The sequence below is a fragment of the Macaca nemestrina genome, chromosome 2 (assembly GCF_043159975.1).
Source record: "Macaca nemestrina isolate mMacNem1 chromosome 2, mMacNem.hap1, whole genome shotgun sequence".
Lineage (NCBI taxonomy): Eukaryota > Metazoa > Chordata > Mammalia > Primates > Cercopithecidae > Macaca > Macaca nemestrina.
In genome coordinates, this window is record NC_092126.1 from 97617550 (window position 1) to 97638547 (window position 20998).

At 58.1% G+C, this 20998-nt stretch overlaps 1 protein-coding gene and 1 long non-coding RNA gene across 2 annotated transcripts; one reads left to right on the forward strand and one right to left on the reverse strand.

Moving 5' to 3' along the window:
* The first annotated feature begins 522 nt into the window (after positions 1 to 522).
* LOC105480134 (EPH receptor B3) lies at positions 523 to 20642 on the forward strand. Its single transcript, XM_011738642.3, has 16 exons — positions 523 to 663; positions 9613 to 9677; positions 10795 to 11467; positions 14116 to 14271; positions 15072 to 15413; positions 15579 to 15703; positions 15904 to 16063; positions 16144 to 16252; positions 16660 to 16712; positions 17730 to 17852; positions 17940 to 18187; positions 18656 to 18871; positions 18983 to 19132; positions 19226 to 19419; positions 19507 to 19662; positions 19768 to 20642. Exons 1-16 carry the CDS (start codon positions 543 to 545, stop codon positions 19874 to 19876), a joined length of 3000 nt encoding a protein of 999 aa, XP_011736944.2. The 5' UTR covers positions 523 to 542; the 3' UTR covers positions 19877 to 20642.
* LOC139361932 (uncharacterized) lies at positions 17723 to 19618 on the reverse strand. The gene is made up of 3 exons (XR_011619948.1): positions 19483 to 19618; positions 18523 to 18727; positions 17723 to 17861 (listed from the first exon to the last, which is right to left on the reverse strand). It is a non-coding gene; the product is annotated as an uncharacterized lncRNA (long non-coding RNA).
* Positions 20643 to 20998: the final 356 nt, after the last annotated feature.

Genomic DNA, 20998 nt, shown 5'->3' on the forward strand with positions numbered 1-20998 from the left:
GCCAGCCGCTAGGGGCGGGGCCTTAGCGTTGACGGGCAGGCAGGCCGTCCCGCCCCTCTCACCCAGAGCGGCCGCGCCAGCGCTGGGGACAGCAGAAGTGAGTACGTGAGCGGCGCAGCAAGATCCCAGCTCGGACCCCGGACGGCGCGCGCCCCCGAAGCCCGGGATCCCAGTCGGGCCCGCAGCGGACCGCCAGATTACTGTGCACCCCGAATCACGACCACCTGCACCCTCCCGCCCCGGCCCGCCCCCCCGAGTCCTCCTGCACCGAGCTCCCCGGCGCCCCGGATCCTCCTGGACCGGTCCGTCCAGATTCCCGCGGGACCGACCTGTCCGCATCCCCAGGATCGCCGAGCTCGGTGCGCCGCCTCGGTCCCGGAGCCGCCCGCTTGGATTGCATTCCCTTCTCGCCCGGATCTCCTGGGACCGGACGCGAGCCTGCCCCGGAGCCCGCCAAGCGCACCCTCTCTCGGGTGCCTGCAGCCCCGCCGGCGCGGCCCGGCCAGGCGCGGCCCGGCTCGGCTCCTAGAGCCGCCCCGGCCATGGCCAGAGCCCGCACGCCGCCGCCGCCGTCGCTGTCGCCGCCGCCGGGGCTCCTGCCGCTGCTTCCTCCGCTGCTGCTGCTGCCGCTGCTGCTGCCCGCTGGCTGCCGGGCGCTAGAAGGTGAGCGGCGTCGGGGGGGCGCGCCCGGGAGCAAGGTGCACGGGGTCGCGGGGCTGCAGGCTGGTAGCGCGGGTCCGACTGGGGTTGAGCGCACGTCGGAGGAGGCCCTGCCACCGGCGCCGGCTCCGGGACCCAGGGATGGGGTGGGGAGGCCGCCCCCGGAGCCGCCTCGGAGGCTGGAACTGGCTCGGAGGCAGGCAGCCCGCGGGTTGGGGGATCCAGGGGAGCTAGACTTGGCACGAACGTCCCCGAAAGTCCTGGCCCTGCCTTGAGCTTTCGCGGGAGTCCCCCACACTCACGGCAGAGAAGCGGGGCTCCCGGCACCCCCCGAAGTCGGGGATGTGTAGGCGACCCCCCAGGCAAGGCGAGGGCCGCGGGGCTGTGGCGGGTGGGGGCGAAGCGGGACTCTCCGGGTTGGGGGGCGCTAATTAGGAGCCCGTTGGAGTTAACTGTGAGAGTGTGAGTGCGAGCACCCCGCTTTGCCAGGGGGCCGCTGCGGGGGCGGACAGGCGGTGGCCTGTTATTGTTTATGGTTTACCGGGCGCCAATTACACCCGAGGTGCTGTGTGCGCGGGCCCCGCACCCTTTTCGGAGGCTCCCTCTCGCCTTCTAGCAGGGCTTGGGTCTCCATTGAACCCCTGAAGTTGTGGGGTTTGCCCCAGGTAGCACCAGAGCCCTGCGCCTTCCTCAGTAGCCGGTGGGAAAAGGCCCGGCTTCTCTGGGTTCTGTGAAACCTGCCAAGACTGCTGTGGGGGGCAGCTCCAACTTCCAAATGATTGTACTTGGATGAACAGCCCCGCGTTGTTGGCCCTGGCAGGAGAGCTCACACGCATGCCACTTGACACAAGCTTGCCGCGGACAGAGGCCCCAACACCAGCCACAAACAATAGGGAGGCCCACACACACTCACGCCCCGTTTCCAAGAATTTCGGAGCCATTAAATGAGAGGGGGTCAAAACCTTCCCTAAAGTGGAGGGAGGGAAGCCCCAAAAATTCGAGGGCAATTGGAATAAAGGCAGTACTTATTTGGGGCATCTTTAACAGATCTAGTCACTTTCTTAGTTTAGGAACGAAAAGAGAATTCTGTGGAACTTGGCTTGTTCTTATGTTCACAATCGGTAAACTTAAAGGTTGGAAGGAAAAAAGAACACAGTTCAGAGAGAAAGGCATCCTCTGGTGCGTTCTAACGTTCTCTAGGGGAAAGATCTCCTATGATCCCCCACCCCCTTCGTCTCTGAGCCCACTGTGCTGACAGATCCAGTCCCACGGGTGGACACATGCAAATTCAGACCGGCACACCGAGGTCTCGCCCACACTCACACACATTCTCCCACATGTGTGTGATAGGATCGCAGGCGTGAGAACCCAGTGTGGGGCTTTGTCGTTGATTGCCTTGAGGGTGTGAGCCAGGGAGCCTGTTCAAGTTGCCAGATCTGTGTTGGGTCTCTGTGTCGTAGCCCAGGAGAGACGACATTGGTACACACACCCTCATACACTTACGGGGCTGTGTGTCACCTGTGTGTGTCGTGCCGCAAGGCCCTTGTTGTGGGTGTGGTGGGTGCTGGTGCTGAGAGTGGAGTGGGGGTGTGGTTTGGGTCAGGTGCACAGGTGCTACCTGAGGAGGCTCTCTTCTCCCTCCCTCCTTCCCTTCCTTTCTCTTTTTCAACCCTCATCACCTACTGGACCCTCAGGAGTCCAGGCCCTAGCAGGAGCCCAAGCTTCCAAGCCTCCAGGCCAAGCAGCTGGAGGGCTGTCCAGAAGGCGGAGTCCTTATGTGCTGGGGCAGCCTGGGAAGAGGGGGCAGCAGGGCCCTTCATTCCCCGTTCCCGGCCTGCCCACCTCCCCTCGGCTGTGAAGTGGGAGCTAGGGCTACTCTCTGGCTGTGAGGCCAGGCCAGCACGGGATGCCTCTGGGAAGCAGCGGTGCCTACAAGGGTGGTTTCACCAATTCCTTCACTTTTGCAATACCTCAGACCCTCTGGTCTCCAGTTTGTGCACAGGAGAATGTGAGAGAACAAATGCAAGGTGCTGACCCCAGGGCAGACCTTGCACCTACCCACCCTCTGGCTCTCCCTCACTGGGAGACAGGATAGAATGGCATCGACCTCATGGGGTTCTTCTGAGAACTGCATTGTTAATGTGTGCAAAGTGCTTAGCACATAGGCATTGTTATTCAAGGAGTAGCTGTTATTATTATTACCCTAGGGTCTGCTCCTTGGGGAGCCTCAGGAGTGTGTGCCCTTATCCTGCCCGAGGGAAGTTAGAGGGAGGAAAGAGGAAAGGGAAGGTTGGTGCAGGGGGCCGAGGGTGGGGTTGTCTCCCCCACATCTCTGCAACTCCAGGGAGGGAAGGAATGGGGAGAGAGCGGGCCCAGTGGGTAGCTGTTTTCTGCCTGTCCTCCCTCCCGTATTCTGGGGCTTGGCGTGTGGATGGGTGGACTTCAAGGTCCTGGGGTGTGACCGGGATAACATGGGTTTCATAGCACTGAAGAGCTTTTCAGCCCCTCCAGCCTGACAGGTGGGGGGTCCAGCTTTCTCCATCCAGCCTTCCATTTGGCTTCGTCAGGATTTTGGTCTGCCCTTGGCCTTGTGGCTCTCTGTGTCTGGGGCATGACATTTATTTAGGCTCAGGGTCCCTGAGCCCTGGTTGCTACCTCTCGTGTACCCACTAGTTAGATGCTGTCTAGTGCCTGGTTCCTCTTCCCTCCCTGCACACTTGGGGGTCACCAAGACTCTGCATCCAAGGCTGCCGTCAGTTTTCTGTGTGGCTGGAGCCTGGGTCCTTGCTTGTCCCCGTGGATGAAAACATGCCCTCACCTTGCCCTCTGATTGACTGCCCCCTTTCCCCGTGCAAATTGCCCTGGGCTTTACCCACAGACACAGGGAAACAGGGCCACCTAGTTGCCCACTGGCCTTTTGAGTAATGTTCCCCAGTTCCCCAAAGCCAAGATTATTCTCCCCTCAGGGCCATCAACGGGTCGGGGAGTGGGGTCCAATGGGGAGCAGACTAGGAATGGGGCCTGGGATAAGGAATGGTGCCTGAACCCCAGCGCCCCTATACCTGGGATAGGATGGAGAGGTCCCTGCTGGGAAGAGACCCTTTTGAGAAAAGAGAAACAGTTACCAGATCTCAGGAGGTGGGGCCAGCACGTTCCCCTCCAGCCAAGCCATGGTAACGGAGCTGTCACTGCAGTGGAACCTGTCCCTGAGGGAACAAGACAGCATGGAGCCCACCTCCTCCACAGGGACAGCAGGAGTGACCCCTGAGAACATGGAAACTGAGAGGGGACAGCGGGCTGGGATTTGGGGGGCTTGCTCACTTGTTTGAGTTGCCTCTGGCACCCCCAAACCCCATCCGTGTCTGTCAGGAGCTGGCCTTCTGAGCGGCTGCTGAGGGCCGGCAGGTATTTGGAAGAACCAGTTTGCTCGGCACTGCCCTGTCTTTAGCCACAGCTGCTGCTGCCGCCACTGCAGCCTCAGCGGCTGTGAGCTGAAGCCGAAGCTGCCGTGGGCAAGGCCTCTGCCGCACAGCCTTCCACTAATTAAACAGCATGAAGAGGCTGAATCACCAGGCCTGCATAGTTTGAAAATTGTAGCCCTGCCTGTTGTGCTGAGTCAAACTGGTTTGTCGGGATTGGGCAGCTGGGGGGGTGAGGGGTGGAGGGAGACTGGATACAGCTGGGCACCTGATGGGCTGGGAGAGGCCCCCTGCCCAAGGGCTAGCCCTGGTGCCAGGTCTCCTATTCCCTTCTGCCCCCAGCCTCCTGGCCAGACCCAGTGTGGCTAGCATCACAAGGAAGGGCTGAAGGGCTCAGGTTAAGGGCTAGCTGTCCACCCGTTCTTCTGGCTGCTGGCAGGGCCACGAGTGGGGTGGGGGCATGGATGAGCGCCCAGGCGTTTGGGCTCCCCGCCCTGGGCTTCTTCCCCCTTCTCCTCCCTCTCAGGTTTATTTAATTATAAACCCCCATGATCTGAGGAGAAGAATGAAAAACAAAATGTGTTCTCTGTTCTGAGATGTTCCCCTCCCCTCCATCCCAGACATGGGGGCCAAGGGGCTGTGGCAGGAAAGGAGGAAGTGGTCCTGGGTGAGTTAGGCTCCCCCACAACATGTATCTTCTCCAGGCCCCACGGCAGGTTCCCCTCAAGACCCCTTGATCCTCACGCTGACCACCCTGTGTGTACAGGCTGGTACAGGTGTGTACACATCCTGACCCATGGGAGGGGAGCCAGATCCTTCAGCTTGGTAGCTGAGGAAGGGACTCTATGAAGAGGAGGAGGGTGTCCGACTCAGGTGGCATAGCACTGCTCCAGGGTGCTCCTCCTTGCGCAGATCCTGGCCCTCTGTCCTCCTGCCCCCCTGCACACTCTGCAGGCCCAGCCCTGGTGCTGACCTTTCCTTCCACCTCTAAGTCCCTAGTCTGGAATTTGGGCTGAAGGCTTGCTGCTTCTGTCCTTAGTTGTTTTGTGTTTCTGTTTTTGGTTTTGGCTTGGTTTTCTTTTTGTTGTTTGTTTCCTGGGTCTCAATGACACTCTTGCTCCCAGGGTGCTATGGGGCCTGGCCCTTCACCAGGGCAGGTGGCAGGCCCTCAGCTGGTGCCCCTCCCGCAGGCCAGGGTGGCCATGATGTCCTCCTCATGCCCTGCTCAAGGTCCTCAATCTGCAAGTGGAAGAGCCTTGCCCAGAGCTTCTGAAGCCAAATCTCTTCAGGGTGCTACCCTCTACCAAGGGCTCAGGGGCCCTTGAGACGGTGCCATTGTGCTGGCAGGGAAGAGGCTTGTTACTTGGGCAGGGGCTATACCTGGGGAGGCCGCACCCAGCCACACCCAGAATCATCTTCATACCCCTGCCCCACCCCAGCCTCGTGACCTGACTGACAGCTCCTGCCCAAGCCAGGACAACAGGAAGCAGGGCTGGGGCTCTTTCCCTACACCTCTGGCTAAGGGTGCCCCAGCACCTCTGCTTCCCTTGCAAGAGTGGCCCATGTGGCTGCCCTGCCTGAGCGAGAGGCACCAGAGTGTTGGGGCAGGATGAGAGGGGTACTGCCCTCTCCCAGTAACTCTTCCTCTACCCCACTGGAAGACATCCCGTAAAGAGAACCATGCTTACAGGGTGTGTGTGTTGCGGGTGCATGGAGGATGCACCTCTGAGGCTTTACACAAATCTAGGTATTGATACTTACACCATGTCAGGATGCTCTTTTGCAGGGACTGTGGCATGTTCCAGTGTCATTGGGCATCTGTGACTTTGCAGCTGATTGTAGTTTGTGTGACTGAGTAAGAGCATGTCACCAAGTCTATACAGGGAAACTGGTGTTTGTGTTTGCACTTTACACTGAAGACTGTATGACTTGCAGCTGGTGATAGCATGTGCAATTGGGTGTGTAAGGAGAACATACTGTAGGGTTGGGTGTGCATGCCCTCGGTGTGTGCATATGTTTCAGGAAATCTGCACATAGGCAGGCTGGAAGCGTGGGTCTGCCTGAGGCAAGCCAGATCTCTGTGTAAGAAAGATTCCTGTATATGAATGTCTAAGGAAGACTAATCTGTTTGTACCATATGCATCCGTGTGTCTGAGAAAGACAGACCGTGGCTCTGTGTGAAGCTGGGTGTGTGTTTGTGGGCGGCTGTGGCTTTGTGTGTTTTTGTCCACCATATGTGTTGACTTGTCGCTCTTTAGCCCCAGTGGTGGGGAGTGAGCCCAGCCCCCGACGACTGGATGCTGTGAGTGCATCTGTGTGTTTGTGCATGGGCGGGGGCCACACAGCTGCTGCCACGTGGCTGCTCTCCATGGCCCTGTGGAAACCTGAAAGAGGTGTTGCTTCGCTCCTGAGCATCAAAGCTCCAGTCCTGGAAAGACCCTGGGCCTGGTGCCTACCTCCCTGGTGACTTTGCGGGGCAGTTGTTGTTTCCTGCCCGACAGAGCCCAGTGTCTAGGGTGGCCAGCCTCTTCTCCCCTCTGCCTCCTGCAGATACATGGTGGGGGCAGCGAGGGATGGGGTGCAGCAGGCACCTGGGGGAGCTGGGAGCTTGCTCACTCACTCCTCTTTTGTCTTTACCCGCTGCCCCTCATACCCCCGTCCCAACGTGTGTATGTACAACACACGTACACACACGTGCACACACGTGCACACACATGCACACACAGCACAGAAAAGGTGGGTTGGGTCTCTTCCTTCCAATACCACGGACGGATGGGTTCTATGACCCCCCACACACCCCCCTCACCTACTGCCGAAGGCGGGGACGGGCACCCCAGGGCTGAGGAGGGCCTTGCCCTGTCTCCTGTGCCCGCGCAGGCTGAAGGGAGCAGGCTCCTCCTCTCCCCCTCCGAGAAGCGGGGAAACCGAGAGCACGCGGCCCCCTCCCCACCGGAGTGACCGGAGCCCTTCTTCAGGCACACATGACTCGAAACTCAAGTCCTCTCTTCATTAATGGGAAAAATGTGGCGAGATTGAGCGATGGCCAAGGCTGAGCGATGGCCAGGGGCCGATCCCCTCCCTCCCTCTCTCGCTCCCCCAAAATTAAACAGAAATGAAGAGCCTCCTTGCCTCCCTCGCTCCTTCTCTCCCTCCCTCCTTCCCGCCGCCGCCTCTCCGCCGTCCCCTCCCTCCGCTCCCTCCTCCCGGAGCCAGCGCAGGGCTTGTTTTAAACTGTGGAGGAATCTGGCTGGAGGGGGAGGGGGCTGAATATTTGGGTTTAAACAGTTCCAGATGGGTTTGGCACAGGCTGAGCAGAAGGAAGTGAGGGAGCGGGAGGAGGGAGGCGGCGCGAGGGAGCGGCGGGAGCCCCGGCCTGCTCCGACGGGCAGCGGCGGGCGGACCGGCGGGAGGACTAGCTGCTGGTGCAGGGCGCTCTCGCTGGGAGGGCTCCCAGGACGGACACTCGGGCCGCCGGCTGGAAACAAGGCCGCCTGGCAACCTCCCTCTGTCTCTGTCTCTGTCTCTGTCTCCTCGGGCCTCCGCGTCTCTCCATCTCCCTGTCTTTGTAGTCAGCCACCGGCCATCCCGGCTGTCTGATCCCCGCCAGCCGGCTCCGCACATCCCTCCGGCTCCGTGCCGCCCACCGCCCGCCTGCCGGAGTCGCTACCCCTCCCGCCTCCCTCCCCGCCGGTCTCTGGGCCCCGGCTTTTGAGTATCTCGGCTTCCCTCGAGTACCCCCCGGCCAAATGTCTGTGTCTGTCTGTCTGTCCGCCAGAGGCCAGGATCACTCCCCTTGCACCCGGGCCCTCAGGGGACCAGCGGCTGCGGCAGCAGGAGGAGCCTCCCTCCCTGCAATGAATGGCTGCTACCTGCTGCCCCTTTGCCTGACATCGGGGGTCACAGCTGCCTTGTCCACCCTCGGGGTCCTCTGCCGTCCTCGACTCAGACCCAGCCTCAGGAAACCACTGAAGACTGCAAGCCTGTGGCCGTGGGGTTTGGGTCTTTCCCCACCTGGGCACACAGAGGGGGTGATGTTGAGGCCTCCAGAGGTCCTGGGGCAACCCTGCCCCATTCCAGCTTCAGAACTGGCTGCACTGTCTTCCAGGCCACGGGAAAGGAGTTGGCACCTCTTTCCTTCCTTTCCTGCCCCAGGTCTAATCTAGGGGTCACACTGTCTTTCAGAGAGTAGTGACATCCAGCCAGAGCCCAGAACCAGGTTCCTAAGAGAGCAAGAAACTTTAATGGGCCCCTGCTATGACCAAACAAAGTGAAACAGGCAAGAAACCAGCTCAGAACACAGGCCGGGTACTGTGACAAAGCCGCTGGCCCTTGATGCACAAAGGAAGGCATCTTACCCTGACTTGGAGGTTCACAGAAGGCTTCCTGGAGGAGGCAACAGCTCTGTTGGGACTTAAATAATAGGCAGTTTTCTCGACTTTCTTTCATCCCTCCCTTACAGAGGGGCATATTGCAGTCAGAGTGCAAGGGATTAATTATAGAGTCAGATACACCTGAATCTGAGCCACTCTTGTCCCCTCACCCCAAGTCCTAGCAACTTTACCTTAGGCAGTATATTTTCTTTGTCTGGGCATCAGTGTTCTCTTCTGTAAAAAGGATACACCAACAGTACCTTCGTGCAAGGATTGCAAGAAAAATTGAACTAAGAGCTGGTTTGGGGCTTTGGTTGTCCCCTCTCCACCCTCAAAGCGTCCCCTCTCCACCCTCAAAGCGCATCCCTGCCCCATCACCTGTAGGTGCTGGGTGGGAGCTGGCTCTGGCCTTTCACTGCCCTCCCCTTCCCCTGGGCCTTAGTGTGGGGCTGGGCCTTTGTGCTGGGAACGGAGTCAGGGGAGGCCAGGGCCAGGGTCTGAAGCACACAGCCCTTTGTTCCAGGATAAAGGCCCTGCCGGCCCCTTTGTGTGGAGATTAGCAGAGCCTGTAGGTGTGTGGACGGGCCTCTGCTCCCGCCTCATTAACCCAGGCCTGGGGTCAGGGCACCCACCCCTAGCCTGCCCAAGGGGACATCTCTGGGGCTGTGACATCTCTGGGGATGGCTGCAGGGTCTCCTCTAGGATAGGGAAACTGGGAGCTTTCAGGACTTGTGGAAAGTGGAGCCTGGTGGGAATCCTTTCCTGAGCCATCTCTTCTTTCTTTCCTTTTCTTTTTTTTTTTTTTGTTTTTTTTTTCTAGACAAAGTTTCACTTTTGTTGCCCAGGTTGGAGTGCAGCAGCGCAATCTCTGCTCACTGCAACCTCCGCCCCTCGGGTTCAAGCGATTCTCCTGCCTCAGCCTCCCGAGTAGCTGGGATTACAGGTGTGTGCCACCACACCCGGCTAATTTTGTATTTTTAGTAGAGACGGGGTTTCACCATGTTGGTCAGGCTGATCTCGAACTCCTGATCTCAAGTGATCCACCTGCCTCGGTCTCCCAAAGTGCTGGGATTACAGGCGTGAGCCATGTCGCCCAGCTGTGATCTCTTCTTTCTCCTCACCCTGAGATTAGTCCCTGACCTTTTACTCCGTTGTTCCTCCAGAGACCCTCATGGACACAAAATGGGTGACATCTGAGTTGGCGTGGACATCTCATCCAGAAAGTGGGGTGAGACTTTCCCATCATTCTCTGAGTGTTGTTTGCCATTAGGCCTCCCCCCACTTCCAGCCTGCGTGCCCCCTCACCTCACCAGGGCCTGGAGGAGGGCTGCCTCTGCCCTCTGCTGTCACCCTCACTTCCTGTGCTATCCCCATCGTCCTCACTTGTCACCCTCTGAAGCACCTCATGATCCTTCTCTGTGGGTGTTTCTATCTCTTCCTACTCTGCCTGCCTGTGACCCCCAGCTCCCACTCCCTCTCCCTCTGCTCCAGACAGCCCTCTGCATGTCCATCCCTACCATCTCCCTCCTCCCTGGGTCCCTGGAGAGAGCACTGGCTTGGAAACCTTAGTTCCAGATCTTTAACTTGCTGTGTGACCTTGGGCAAGGCCGTTTACCCCTCTGGGTGGCCACTTCTTGACTGTTGAATTCCTGCAGTCCGGACCTCTCTCAAATATTCTAATTAATCTCCCTAGATGGCCTTCATGGCTGCTCGAAGCCCTAGAACCCTGGAGTACGATGGCACCACAGGCCCTGCAGTCATCATGCCTGACTGTGTGACCTTGGGCAAAACTGCCTTCTGTGGGCCTTGGCCTCGTCATCTCTAAACATCGGGACAACAGATGCGGCTCCTCATGGAGTTGCTGTGAAGATTAAATGCGATGTTAATAGTGACAGCCAGTATCCCAGAAGTGCTTGCACTGTTACAAGCCCATTACATTTATTAGCCTGATTTAATTCCTCACAGCCTTGTTTAGTTCTAATCAGCCCCATTTTACAGATGATGAAACTGAGGTATAAAGATAGCAGATATAGCTGATGTTCCCACAGTACTTAACAAGTTGCTAGTCCTGTCCTAAATGCTTTATTCAGTTAAAGTCATTATTCCTTACACATCATTATGATCCCCATGTTACAGATGGGAAAACTGAGGCACATGGAGGTTAAGTGACTTATCCATAATCACACAGCAAGCAGAGAGCTGGAATTTGAACCCATATAGCCTGTATCCTCAGCCGCTACACCATAGAAGCATCCCCGTGAAGTACATAGAGCAGATCTGGGCATGAGGGAAGCACTTGGCAAATGCAGGCGTTCACTCTGTTTTTTTCATTGGTCCATGCACAGTGGGAAGAGGTGAGTGGCTACGATGAGGCCATGAATCCCATCCGCACATACCAGGTGTGTAATGTACACGAGTCAAGCCAGAACAACTGGCTTCGCACAGGGTTCATCTGGCGGCGGGACGTGCAGCGGGTCTACGTGGAGCTCAAGTTCACTGTGCGTGACTGCAACAGCATCCCCAACATCCCTGGCTCCTGCAAGGAGACCTTCAACCTCTTCTACTACGAGGCTGACAGCGATGTGGCCTCAGCCTCCTCCCCCTTCTGGATGGAGAACCCCTACGTGAAAGTGGACACCATCGCACCAGATGAGAGCTTCTCACGGCTGGACGCCGGCCGCGTCAACACCAAGGTGCGCAGCTTTGGGCCACTTTCCAAGGCTGGCTTCTACCTGGCCTTCCAGGACCAGGGCGCCTGCATGTCGCTCATCTCCGTGCGTGCCTTCTACAAGAAGTGTGCATCCACCACCGCAGGCTTCGCACTCTTCCCCGAGACCCTCACTGGGGCGGAGCCCACCTCGCTGGTCATTGCTCCTGGCACCTGCATCCCCAACGCCGTGGAGGTGTCGGTGCCACTCAAGCTCTACTGCAACGGCGATGGGGAGTGGATGGTGCCTGTGGGTGCCTGCACCTGTGCCACCGGCCATGAGCCAGCTGCCAAGGAGTCCCAGTGCCGCCGTGAGTGGGGACTGTCCTGGGGAAAGGGTTGTGGGGAGGGCCTGGGCCACAGCTACCTACTGCCCTGCACCCCCGCCCCTGCTTGCTATCTGACTAGGAGGTCTGGGAGCAGGTCCACAGTGGAGGCAGGAAAGGGAAGAGTGGGGATCAGATGCAGAGAATGTGGTGCAAGGAGGGAGAAGAGAGAGAAAATCAGGAGAGACACAAGGATAGTAAGAGAAAAAATGAAACTGAAGAGAGAGGAAGAGAAGCGTGCAGAATCCTTGGCAATCAGGCACCTGGAGAACCCAGTCAGAGGCTTAGGAGGCCAGCAGAGATGCTCACTTTGTCCTGGCCTGAGTGTATACTTCACCCTGAAAGTGGTAGGTTGGCCCCAGGACTGAGGGCATGGGGGCTGTGGGTACCTTGTGCATGGCCTTTTACCCTGGGCTCTCTTCTGCCCCTTGAGTGGCAGTATATAAATGGCACAGTGGTTAGGGACCCAGTCTCTGAAGTTGAGTCCGGACTCTGTCACTTACCACTGACGTGACCTTGGGCAAGTTACGTTTTTTTTTGAGATGGAGTTTTGCAATTATTGCCCAGGCTGGAGTGCAGTGGCATGATCTCGGCTTGCTGCAACCTCCACCTCCCAGGTTCAAGCAATTCTCCTGCCTCAGTCTCCTGAGTAGCTGGGATTACAGCTGTGTGCCACCATGCCCGGCTAATTTTGTATTTTTAGTAGACGGGGTTTCACCATGTTGGTCAGGCTGATCTCGAACTCCTGACCTCAAGTGATCCACCCGCCTCAGCCTCCCAAAGTGCTGGGATTACAGGCGTGAGCCACCACGCCTGGCCCTGAGCAAGTTACTTAACTGTTTGAACCTCAGTTTCCTCATGTGCAAGATGAGGACAATAATCAAGTTTCCTTCATAGAGCTGTAGTGAGGCTTACGTGAGCAGTGCTTTGCCCGTAGAACAGTGTCTGGCACATGGGAGCACAGCCACCAGCTAAGTGTTGGCCATGAGTCTCCAGAGCCCTGGGATCCATGAGAGCTGGGCTGTTCTGCCCTCATTTTGTACATGAGGAGTTCAGGAGGCCTGCCTCCGATGGCTTGCCAAGACTTATGTACGAGGCTTCTCAGTTATCAAAACTGTCCACCTAGGGGGTCTCTCACTGAGCCTCACCAGTCCTTGTGAGGTAGATTCCTGCCATCTCCCCATTTCGCCAATAAGGAAACTGAGTCTTGGAGAGGCTCTGTGCACAGGCCTTGTAGCTAGGGAATGTGGAAGCTGACATGGAAGCCGCCTCCTGTGCTCTGCCATGCAGGACAGCGCGCTGAGGGCCCTGTCTTTCGCTCCCTCTGCCCGATTCTCTTCCTTGGGGCTTGCAGCCTACATACAGCTCTGAGGCGTAGGTGATGGCTCTTACCGCAGCCCTAGGTGTGAGGGGCTTGGCAGCATGAACCTGGCTGCGAGGCCCAGTGTTGTTATGTGAAGGTGAACAGTGCCTTTCCCGGGCCCTCTCCACTTCTCGATGGGAATCTGTCCTGAGATTTCCTCTTCCTAAGTGGAGAAAGGGGGTGGGGTGATGAGCCTGACAGACTGAAGAGGGGCTAACACTCTGCAGGTCCCCGGCAGGAAATGCATGCTGGTTCCCATAGCAACCAGGCTGGCCTGGCCTCTGCCCCCTCCCCCACTGGCTCAAAAGAGCTAGGGTGGAATATCACCTTCGTGAGGGGAGATGAAACCCCAGAAAAGGGCAATCCCTAGCGCTGGGCATTCTCCCCTGTGGGTGTCCCCCTCCAGAGGCAGTCATATGGAGAGGCGTTGACCCACTTTAGTGTCTAGAAGGGTCTTGGTGTGTGCCCATTTTCCTAACACAGTTATTACTAGTGCCTCCTTTGACTTGCAAATTCCAGTGTGAAGAATACACGATATGGCTACCATAAATCCACAGAGCCTGTGTCCAGGGGGCCAAGGGTAGATGGCAGGAGGGGAGACCCGGGAGAAGGGATGCTCAGGCCCTGGGCTTGCTCTGGGGTGAGTCACCTTGTGAACACTTGAGGCCTCTGAACTCCAGGTGACCCCAGCCTTCCTGCCTGCTTTCTTTCTCTCCTCCTCTTACCCGTCCTCAGCCCCCATCCCTGCCCAAGGGCAGACAGGAGCTGCTGCCTGTGCCTGGTGGGTGGGACGAGAGCTTCCCTGTGAAGGCCCCACCTCCTGGCTGTTCTAGGGTGTCCTTCAGGGTCCTCAGGAATGATTTTTCTGGAGCCTGGGGAGAGGTGGGGCATCTCCACAGTGCCGGGTGCTGCTAGCCCACCGGGGGTCTCTTCCCCATCCCCGCCTCTTCCTCTGCCTTTCACTGTCTTCCCTGCCTCAACAAGCCCAGGCTGTCCAGGTGATGGGGCTGACGTCTTCGTCCATGAGGCCCCGGGGTAGGGGTGAGGGGGGCAGGGGCGGGGAGGAATCCGCTGACATGGGGTTTCCATGGGGCAATAGGGCCTTTTGTAGCTGCAGCTGGAGTTAGGCAATCCTAGCATTGCCCCCACAGTCTAGGAGGTGGAGGGGCCAGACCTAGGCTGGGGAGAAGCCAGGTTCTCACGGAGGTGTGGAGGTCTGGTGTCTGCAGTGAAGGGAGATAAGCCCCATCCATCCTCTTCTCCCCCACAGCCTGTCCCCCTGGGAGCTACAAGGCGAAGCAGGGAGAGGGGCCCTGCCTCCCCTGTCCCCCCAACAGCCGTACCACCTCCCCAGCTGCCAGCATCTGCACCTGCCACAATAACTTCTACCGCGCAGACTCGGACTCTGCGGACAGTGCCTGCACCAGTGAGTGAATGCGCATCCTCTCTCCCCCTCTGCAGGCCTTCCCTCTGGGGGGCCAACCTGGGAAGCCTAAGCAGTCACTATGAATAGCCCCATTTTCCAGAGGAGGAGCTGAGGCTCAGGGAAGTTAGATGTTGTGCTTAAGATGGCACAACTGGGAGGTGACTGCCCCTGAGCCAGAATCCAGGTCAGCCAGCTCATCCCTTCCACCAACACTTGCTAAGCACCTACCACTTCCTAGCCACGAGTAGGGACTGGCTAGGAGCTTAGCAGTTGGCCTTCTAGTCCATCTCCCCTCCCTCTGTATAGAAGTGCCTCTCCCCAGCCCCACTCTAACCATGGAGGGAGCCTCACATCCTGAGGGTGGCCTGGTGCCCCACTTCCTCTCTGCCCTGGCCTTTGGTGTGCCAGGCATTGTGCTGGGTATTGATGGTGAATAAAATATAGTCATTGTCCTAAAGGAGCTCGCAACCTGGTGGGAGAAATAGGTGTAAAAGCAGATAATTAGCATAATGTACTGAGAGCTGGGCCAGAAGGCTGTCTAGGAATTGTTTTATGTACATGCAGAGTATAGGGCAAGGACGAATCAAGGAAGACTTCCAAGAGGAAGTGACATCACAAGTTGGGTATTGAAGGATAGATAGGAGTCTGCCTAGTGAAGAAATGTAGGAAAGTTATTCTGCTTATCAAAGTAGAGGCAAGGCAAGGAGGTAGAAAGCAGGTTGGAGTGTGCAGGAACTCTGGGCAGAAGGATGGTCCTAGAGACCCCAGCTCACTGCCTTCTCCCTCCATGTTCCTCACAGCCGTGCCATCTCCACCGCGAGGTGTGATCTCCAACGTGAATGAAACCTCACTGATCCTCGAGTGGAGTGAGCCCCGGGACCTCGGTGGCCGGGATGACCTCCTGTACAATGTCATCTGCAAGAAGTGCCATGGGGCTGGAGGGGCCTCAGTCTGCTCACGCTGTGACGACAACGTGGAGTTTGTGCCTCGGCAGCTGGGCCTGACGGAGCGCCGGGTCCACATCAGCCATCTGCTGGCCCACACGCGCTACACGTTTGAGGTGCAGGCGGTCAACGGTGTCTCGGGCAAGAGCCCTCTGCCGCCCCGCTATGCAGCTGTGAATATCACCACAAACCAGGCTGGTGAGGAGGGGGCACTGGAGGGCAGGGCCTGGGTCACCTTCCCCTGGATCGAGCTGAGGTGTCCTCGGGCCTGCTAAGGGACCACTGGGGGTCCCATGGGAAGTGGGTCTTTGGGAAGGATGCCAGGGTCCAGGGAGCCCCTGGTGAACCCTCTGCTCTTCCCAGCCCCGTCTGAAGTGCCTACACTACGCCTGCACAGCAGCTCAGGCAGCAGCCTGACCCTATCCTGGGCACCCCCAGAACGGCCCAACGGAGTTATCCTGGACTACGAGATGAAGTACTTTGAGAAGGTCAGAACCTCAAGGGGCAAGAGGAGGCCTTGGGCTGAGATGGGCTGAGATGGGCTGAGAAAATTACCCCCAGATCGCGATGGGGCCCTTGGGAGCAAGGCCTTGGGTATGGAGGGGACATGTGGCAGGCCTGGGTGTGAATAGGGGCCAGTCGGCCTCAGGACCCACCTGAGGATGCCCCCTCCCTCCTGGCATTGCAGAGTGAGGGCATCGCCTCCACAGTGACCAGCCAGATGAACTCTGTGCAGCTGGATGGGCTTCGGCCTGATGCCCGCTATGTGGTCCAGGTCCGTGCCCGCACAGTAGCTGGCTATGGGCAGTACAGCCGCCCCGCCGAGTTTGAAACCACAAGTGAGAGAGGTTAGTAGCCCCCTGCGCCTGTTGCCATCATGGCCCTCACTGTCTGTCCTTCCACTCAGCAGCCCCTTTTCCATCTCCAGGCTCCGGGGCCCAGCAGCTCCAGGAGCAGCTTCCCCTCATCGTGGGCTCCGCTACAGCTGGGCTTGTCTTCGTGGTGGCTGTCGTGGTCATCGCTATCGTCTGCCTCAGGTACTCCCAGGCCCATTGTTGCTTCATGGGTTGACTAGAACTGCCTTTTAGCATCCTAGAGCCCTCCTGCCACAGAGATGAGCTGCCACCACCTCCCTCAGACCCAGGGCCTTAGCCCTCCTGGGGCCAGTCGTTGCTGGAGAAGCCCTCTCCCATCCCTGCCTGTGTCTTCATCCTGCCCTTTCTCCACACCCCATTCCCTGAACCTCCGGGCAGGTTCCCTAGGGACTGAGTCCACTGAGCCCCTTGCTCAGAGACCCAGAGATTGCTGTGACCACCAACTGCGGGACTAGGCCCCGGGCCACCCGCTGTGTCCTCTCTGCCCCTTCTGTGAGCCCAAGGGTCCCCTGAACAAAGGGAGCCAGATGACTTGTCTCAGGCCTGCCCTCCACCCTGCCACCCTACAGGAAGCAGCGACACGGCTCTGATTCGGAGTACACGGAGAAGCTGCAGCAGTACAGTGAGTTTGCTCCCGCCGCCCTCCCCAAGCTCTCCCAGCTCTCCCAGGCCCCTGCAGGGCTCGCAGACACCCTTCTCCCCTCCTGGGACTTCATTCCTTAGAGATAAACCCTGAGGCCCCCTCCCACTTCCAGTCAAGTGCCATTTCCTGACCCCTATCTCACTCCAGGTACCCTGGGCCCCTACTCACTCCTGCTAGCCCCAGAAATGACTGAGATGTGACCCCTCCCCGTAAAGGCAGTTAGTCTTGTGGGAAAGACAAGATGCATACACACAGGAAACAATTCAAGAACAATTAAGCTCGAGCAGGTGCTCCTATTGTAAAGGGCCCTCAGAGTTTAGAGAGTAGGAAGGCTTCCTGGAGGGGGTGGACTTGAGCCGAGCTGGGCGGGATGAGCAGGGTTTTGGGAGGTGAGGGAGAGCATTCCTGGCCAGAGGAGCCTCTGGAAGGTAGTGGGTGGGGTGGGGAGGGAGCCCAACTGTGGGGGCAGCAGGAAGACTGGTTTGACAGCCGCTGGGAAGCCAGGCTGGGTAGTTGTGGCCAGCCCTCGGAGGGTCGTGAAAGGCAGGCAGAGGAGTTTGGACTTGACTCCACCATAGGTAATTGGAAAGGCTCTCAAGTTGGGGAGTAATACAATGAGAGGATTGTTTTAGGAAGACAGCGGTATGCAGGATAGCTCAGTGGGAAAAGTCCAGAGGCAGAGAGCCCAGCTGGGAGGCTATTGGAATAGTGCGAGTGTTGAAGGCCTGGACAAGGTCAGGGCAGTGGGAACCAGGGGAGGGATGAATCTGAGAGAGGTCTGGATGTGATGAGAGATGAGAGAGAAAAACTAGGAGTAGAATCCTAGGTGTCTAGCCTTTATGGTCACCAGGAGTTCTCACGGGGGCTGGAGGGTTAGGGCAACAACATAGAGGAATATGGGGCTGGCCTCAGCTGGGAGCCTGCTGGAGCTGTGCCCGTCGTAGGGAAAAGCTGGCTTGACTGTTACCCTCTCACGCCCACCTCTTCTCCTTCCAGTTGCTCCTGGAATGAAGGTTTATATTGACCCTTTTACCTACGAGGACCCTAATGAGGCTGTTCGAGAGTTTGCCAAGGAGATCGACGTGTCCTGCGTCAAGATAGAGGAGGTGATCGGAGCTGGTGAGTCTCCTGGGGCACAGTAGAGATGAGAAGCTGAGGCAGGCTGGGTACAGGGGTGAGTCATAGCTTGTTCCCTGTGCCTTGCAGGGGAGTTTGGGGAAGTGTGCCGTGGTCGACTGAAACAGCCTGGCCGCCGGGAGGTGTTTGTGGCCATCAAGACACTGAAGGTGGGCTACACCGAGAGGCAGCGGCGGGACTTCCTAAGCGAGGCCTCCATCATGGGTCAGTTTGATCATCCCAATATAATCCGGCTCGAGGGCGTGGTCACCAAAAGTCGGCCGGTTATGATCCTCACTGAGTTCATGGAAAACTGCGCCCTGGACTCCTTCCTCCGGGTAAGAGCCAGCCCCCAGGCCCTCTCCCTCCCCCAGAAAGTTGGGTTGGGCTAACCATCCCCTCCCACAAGTCAGACAGCCCCTATTCAAGTCCATAAGCATTTACTGAGGTGGCTTGGTGCAGGGAAATGGCAGGGCCTTCAGAGCCAGAAGTATGGGAGGTCACATCTTGACTGTTCCTTACTGCCTGTGTGACCTCAGGCAAGTGACTTAACCTCTCTGAGTCTCAGCTGCCTGGTTGTAGAATGGGAGTGGTAAGAGCTAGTGGGTTCTCATGGGATTAATTGGGATGTTATCTACAAGATACTTGACACCTAGTAGGGCAGCTCACTTACCCTGAGGGCACTCTGGACATGGTTGCAGGAGAGATGAAGCAGAGTCTGAGTACTTGGAGAGGGCAGGCAGGTGGGCAGGCCACGGGTTGGGATGGGGGCAATGGGCCCATCTGAGCCTGCTTGTTGCCTGCAGCTCAACGATGGGCAGTTCACGGTCATCCAGCTGGTGGGCATGTTGCGGGGCATTGCTGCTGGCATGAAGTACCTGTCCGAGATGAACTATGTGCACCGCGACCTGGCTGCTCGCAACATCCTTGTCAACAGCAACCTGGTCTGCAAAGTCTCAGACTTTGGCCTCTCCCGCTTCCTGGAGGATGACCCCTCCGATCCTACCTACACCAGTTCCCTGGTACAGGAAGCCACTGGGAGGGAGACTGGGGGCGGGGCCTATCAGCCAGGGGCTCGGGCCTTGGGGGCAGCCTGGAGTCACAGGGTGAAGGGCCTGTGCCCCCCTCACCAGGGCGGGAAGATCCCCATCCGCTGGACAGCCCCAGAGGCCATAGCCTATCGGAAGTTCACTTCAGCTAGTGATGTCTGGAGCTACGGAATTGTCATGTGGGAGGTCATGAGCTATGGAGAGCGACCCTACTGGGACATGAGCAACCAGGATGTGAGTGAGGCTAAGCCAGAGTGGTTAGGTGGGTGGGTGCTGGCTGGGGATCATAGCAGCAGCTCACTCTGTGTTTCCCTGCTGTCGGCCCAGGTCATCAATGCTGTGGAGCAGGATTACCGGCTGCCACCACCCATGGACTGCCCCACAGCTCTGCACCAGCTCATGCTGGACTGCTGGGTGCGGGACCGGAACCTCAGGCCCAAATTCTCCCAGATTGTCAATACCCTGGACAAGCTCATCCGCAATGCTGCCAGCCTCAAGGTCATCGCCAGCGCTCAGTCTGGGTTGGTACCTCTGCCTCTGCTCCCACCAAGCCAGTAGCCCTATCTCCTGCCCTCGAGACTCACCAGGTCCTTCTTTTCTTCCCACAGCATGTCACAGCCTCTCCTGGACCGCACAGTCCCAGATTATACAACCTTCACGACAGTTGGTGATTGGCTGGATGCCATCAAGATGGGGAGGTACAAGGAGAGCTTCGTCAGTGCGGGGTTTGCGTCCTTTGACCTGGTGGCCCAGATGACTGCAGAGTAAGTGTGCCTCAGATTTGGAGGAGCAGGGCAGGGGGCCCTAGACTTGGCCCAGAGTAGAGGGCACGAGGAGAGGGACTAATCCTGCTTTTGCTCCATCTGCAGAGACCTGCTCCGTATCGGGGTCACCCTGGCCGGCCACCAGAAGAAGATCCTGAGCAGTATCCAAGACATGCGGCTGCAGATGAACCAGACACTGCCTGTGCAGGTCTGACACCGGCTCCCACAGGGGATCCCGAGGACCGTGCAGGGATGCCAAGCAGCCGGCTGGACTTTCGGACTCTTGGACTTTTGGATGCCTGGCCTTAGGCTGTGGCCCAGAAGCTGGAAGTTTGGGAAAGGCCCAAGCTGGGACTTCTCCAGGCCTGTGCTCCCTCCCCAGGAAGAGTGCCCCAAACCTCTTCATATTGAAGATGGATTAGGAGAGGGGGTGATGACCCCTCCCCAAGCCCCTCAGGGCCCAGACCTTCCTGCTCTCCAGCGGGGGATCCCCACAACCTCACACTTGTCTATTCTTCAGTGCTGGAGGCCTGGCAGGGTCAGGTTGGGGTAAGCTGGGGTTCCACAGGGCCCAGCCCTGGCAGGGGTCTGGCCCCCCAGGTAGGTGGAGAGCAGTCCCTCCCTCAGGAACTGGAGGAGGGGACTCCAGGAATGGGCAAATGTGACACCCCCATCCTGAAGCCAGCTGGCACCTCCAGTTTGCACAGGGATTTGTTCTGGGGGCTGAGGGCCCTGTCCCTACCCCCGCCCTTGGTGCTGTCATAAAAGGGCAGGCAGGGGCAGGCTGAGGAGTTGCCCTTTGCCCCCCAGAGACTGACTCTCAGAGCCAGAGATGGGATGTGTGAGTGTGTGTGTGCGCGCGCGTGTGTGTGTGCACGCACTGGCCTGCACAGAGAGCATGGGTGAGCGTGTAAAAGCTTGGCCCTGTGCCCTGCAATGGGGCCAGCTGGGCCGACAGCAGAATAAAGGCAATAAGATGATTCTCTTGCCCCTTCTTATTCCTCCTCCCAAAGCAAGATTCCCTGATTCAGAGTTCACAGTCCCTGGCTGGCAATCCTTCACAACTCCCTGGAGGCATTGAGAAACCAGACGCGGGCCCATCCAGGCTCAGTTTCCCCTTTGTGCTTGGACCTCACTGCTTTGAACATCTAATACACTTCTTGGAAGTGGGTCAGTGGCAACAGAGAACAAACTACCCCAGAGCTCCTTCCTTCTAAGGCAGAGGGCTTCCTGGGGTGGGGGCAGGCTCTGGTGTCTGGATGGTGTTTTACTGAGTCGATTCCCAGCCTTTGTCTTTAAGGGAGCTGAGGGGAGAGGGGGTTGATCAGTTCCCAGG

Excerpts from the sequence above, each read along its gene's own strand:
- LOC105480134 (XM_011738642.3), top strand. The coding sequence starts at position 543 with ATGGCCAGAGCCCGCACGCCGCCGCCGCCGTCGCTGTCGCCGCCGCCG. Across the intron at positions 664-9,612 it reads TGGCTGCCGGGCGCTAGAAG|AGACCCTCATGGACACAAAA; the intron begins GTGAGCGGCGTC and ends TTGTTCCTCCAG. Across the intron at positions 15,414-15,578 it reads TATCACCACAAACCAGGCTG|CCCCGTCTGAAGTGCCTACA; the intron begins GTGAGGAGGGGG and ends TGCTCTTCCCAG.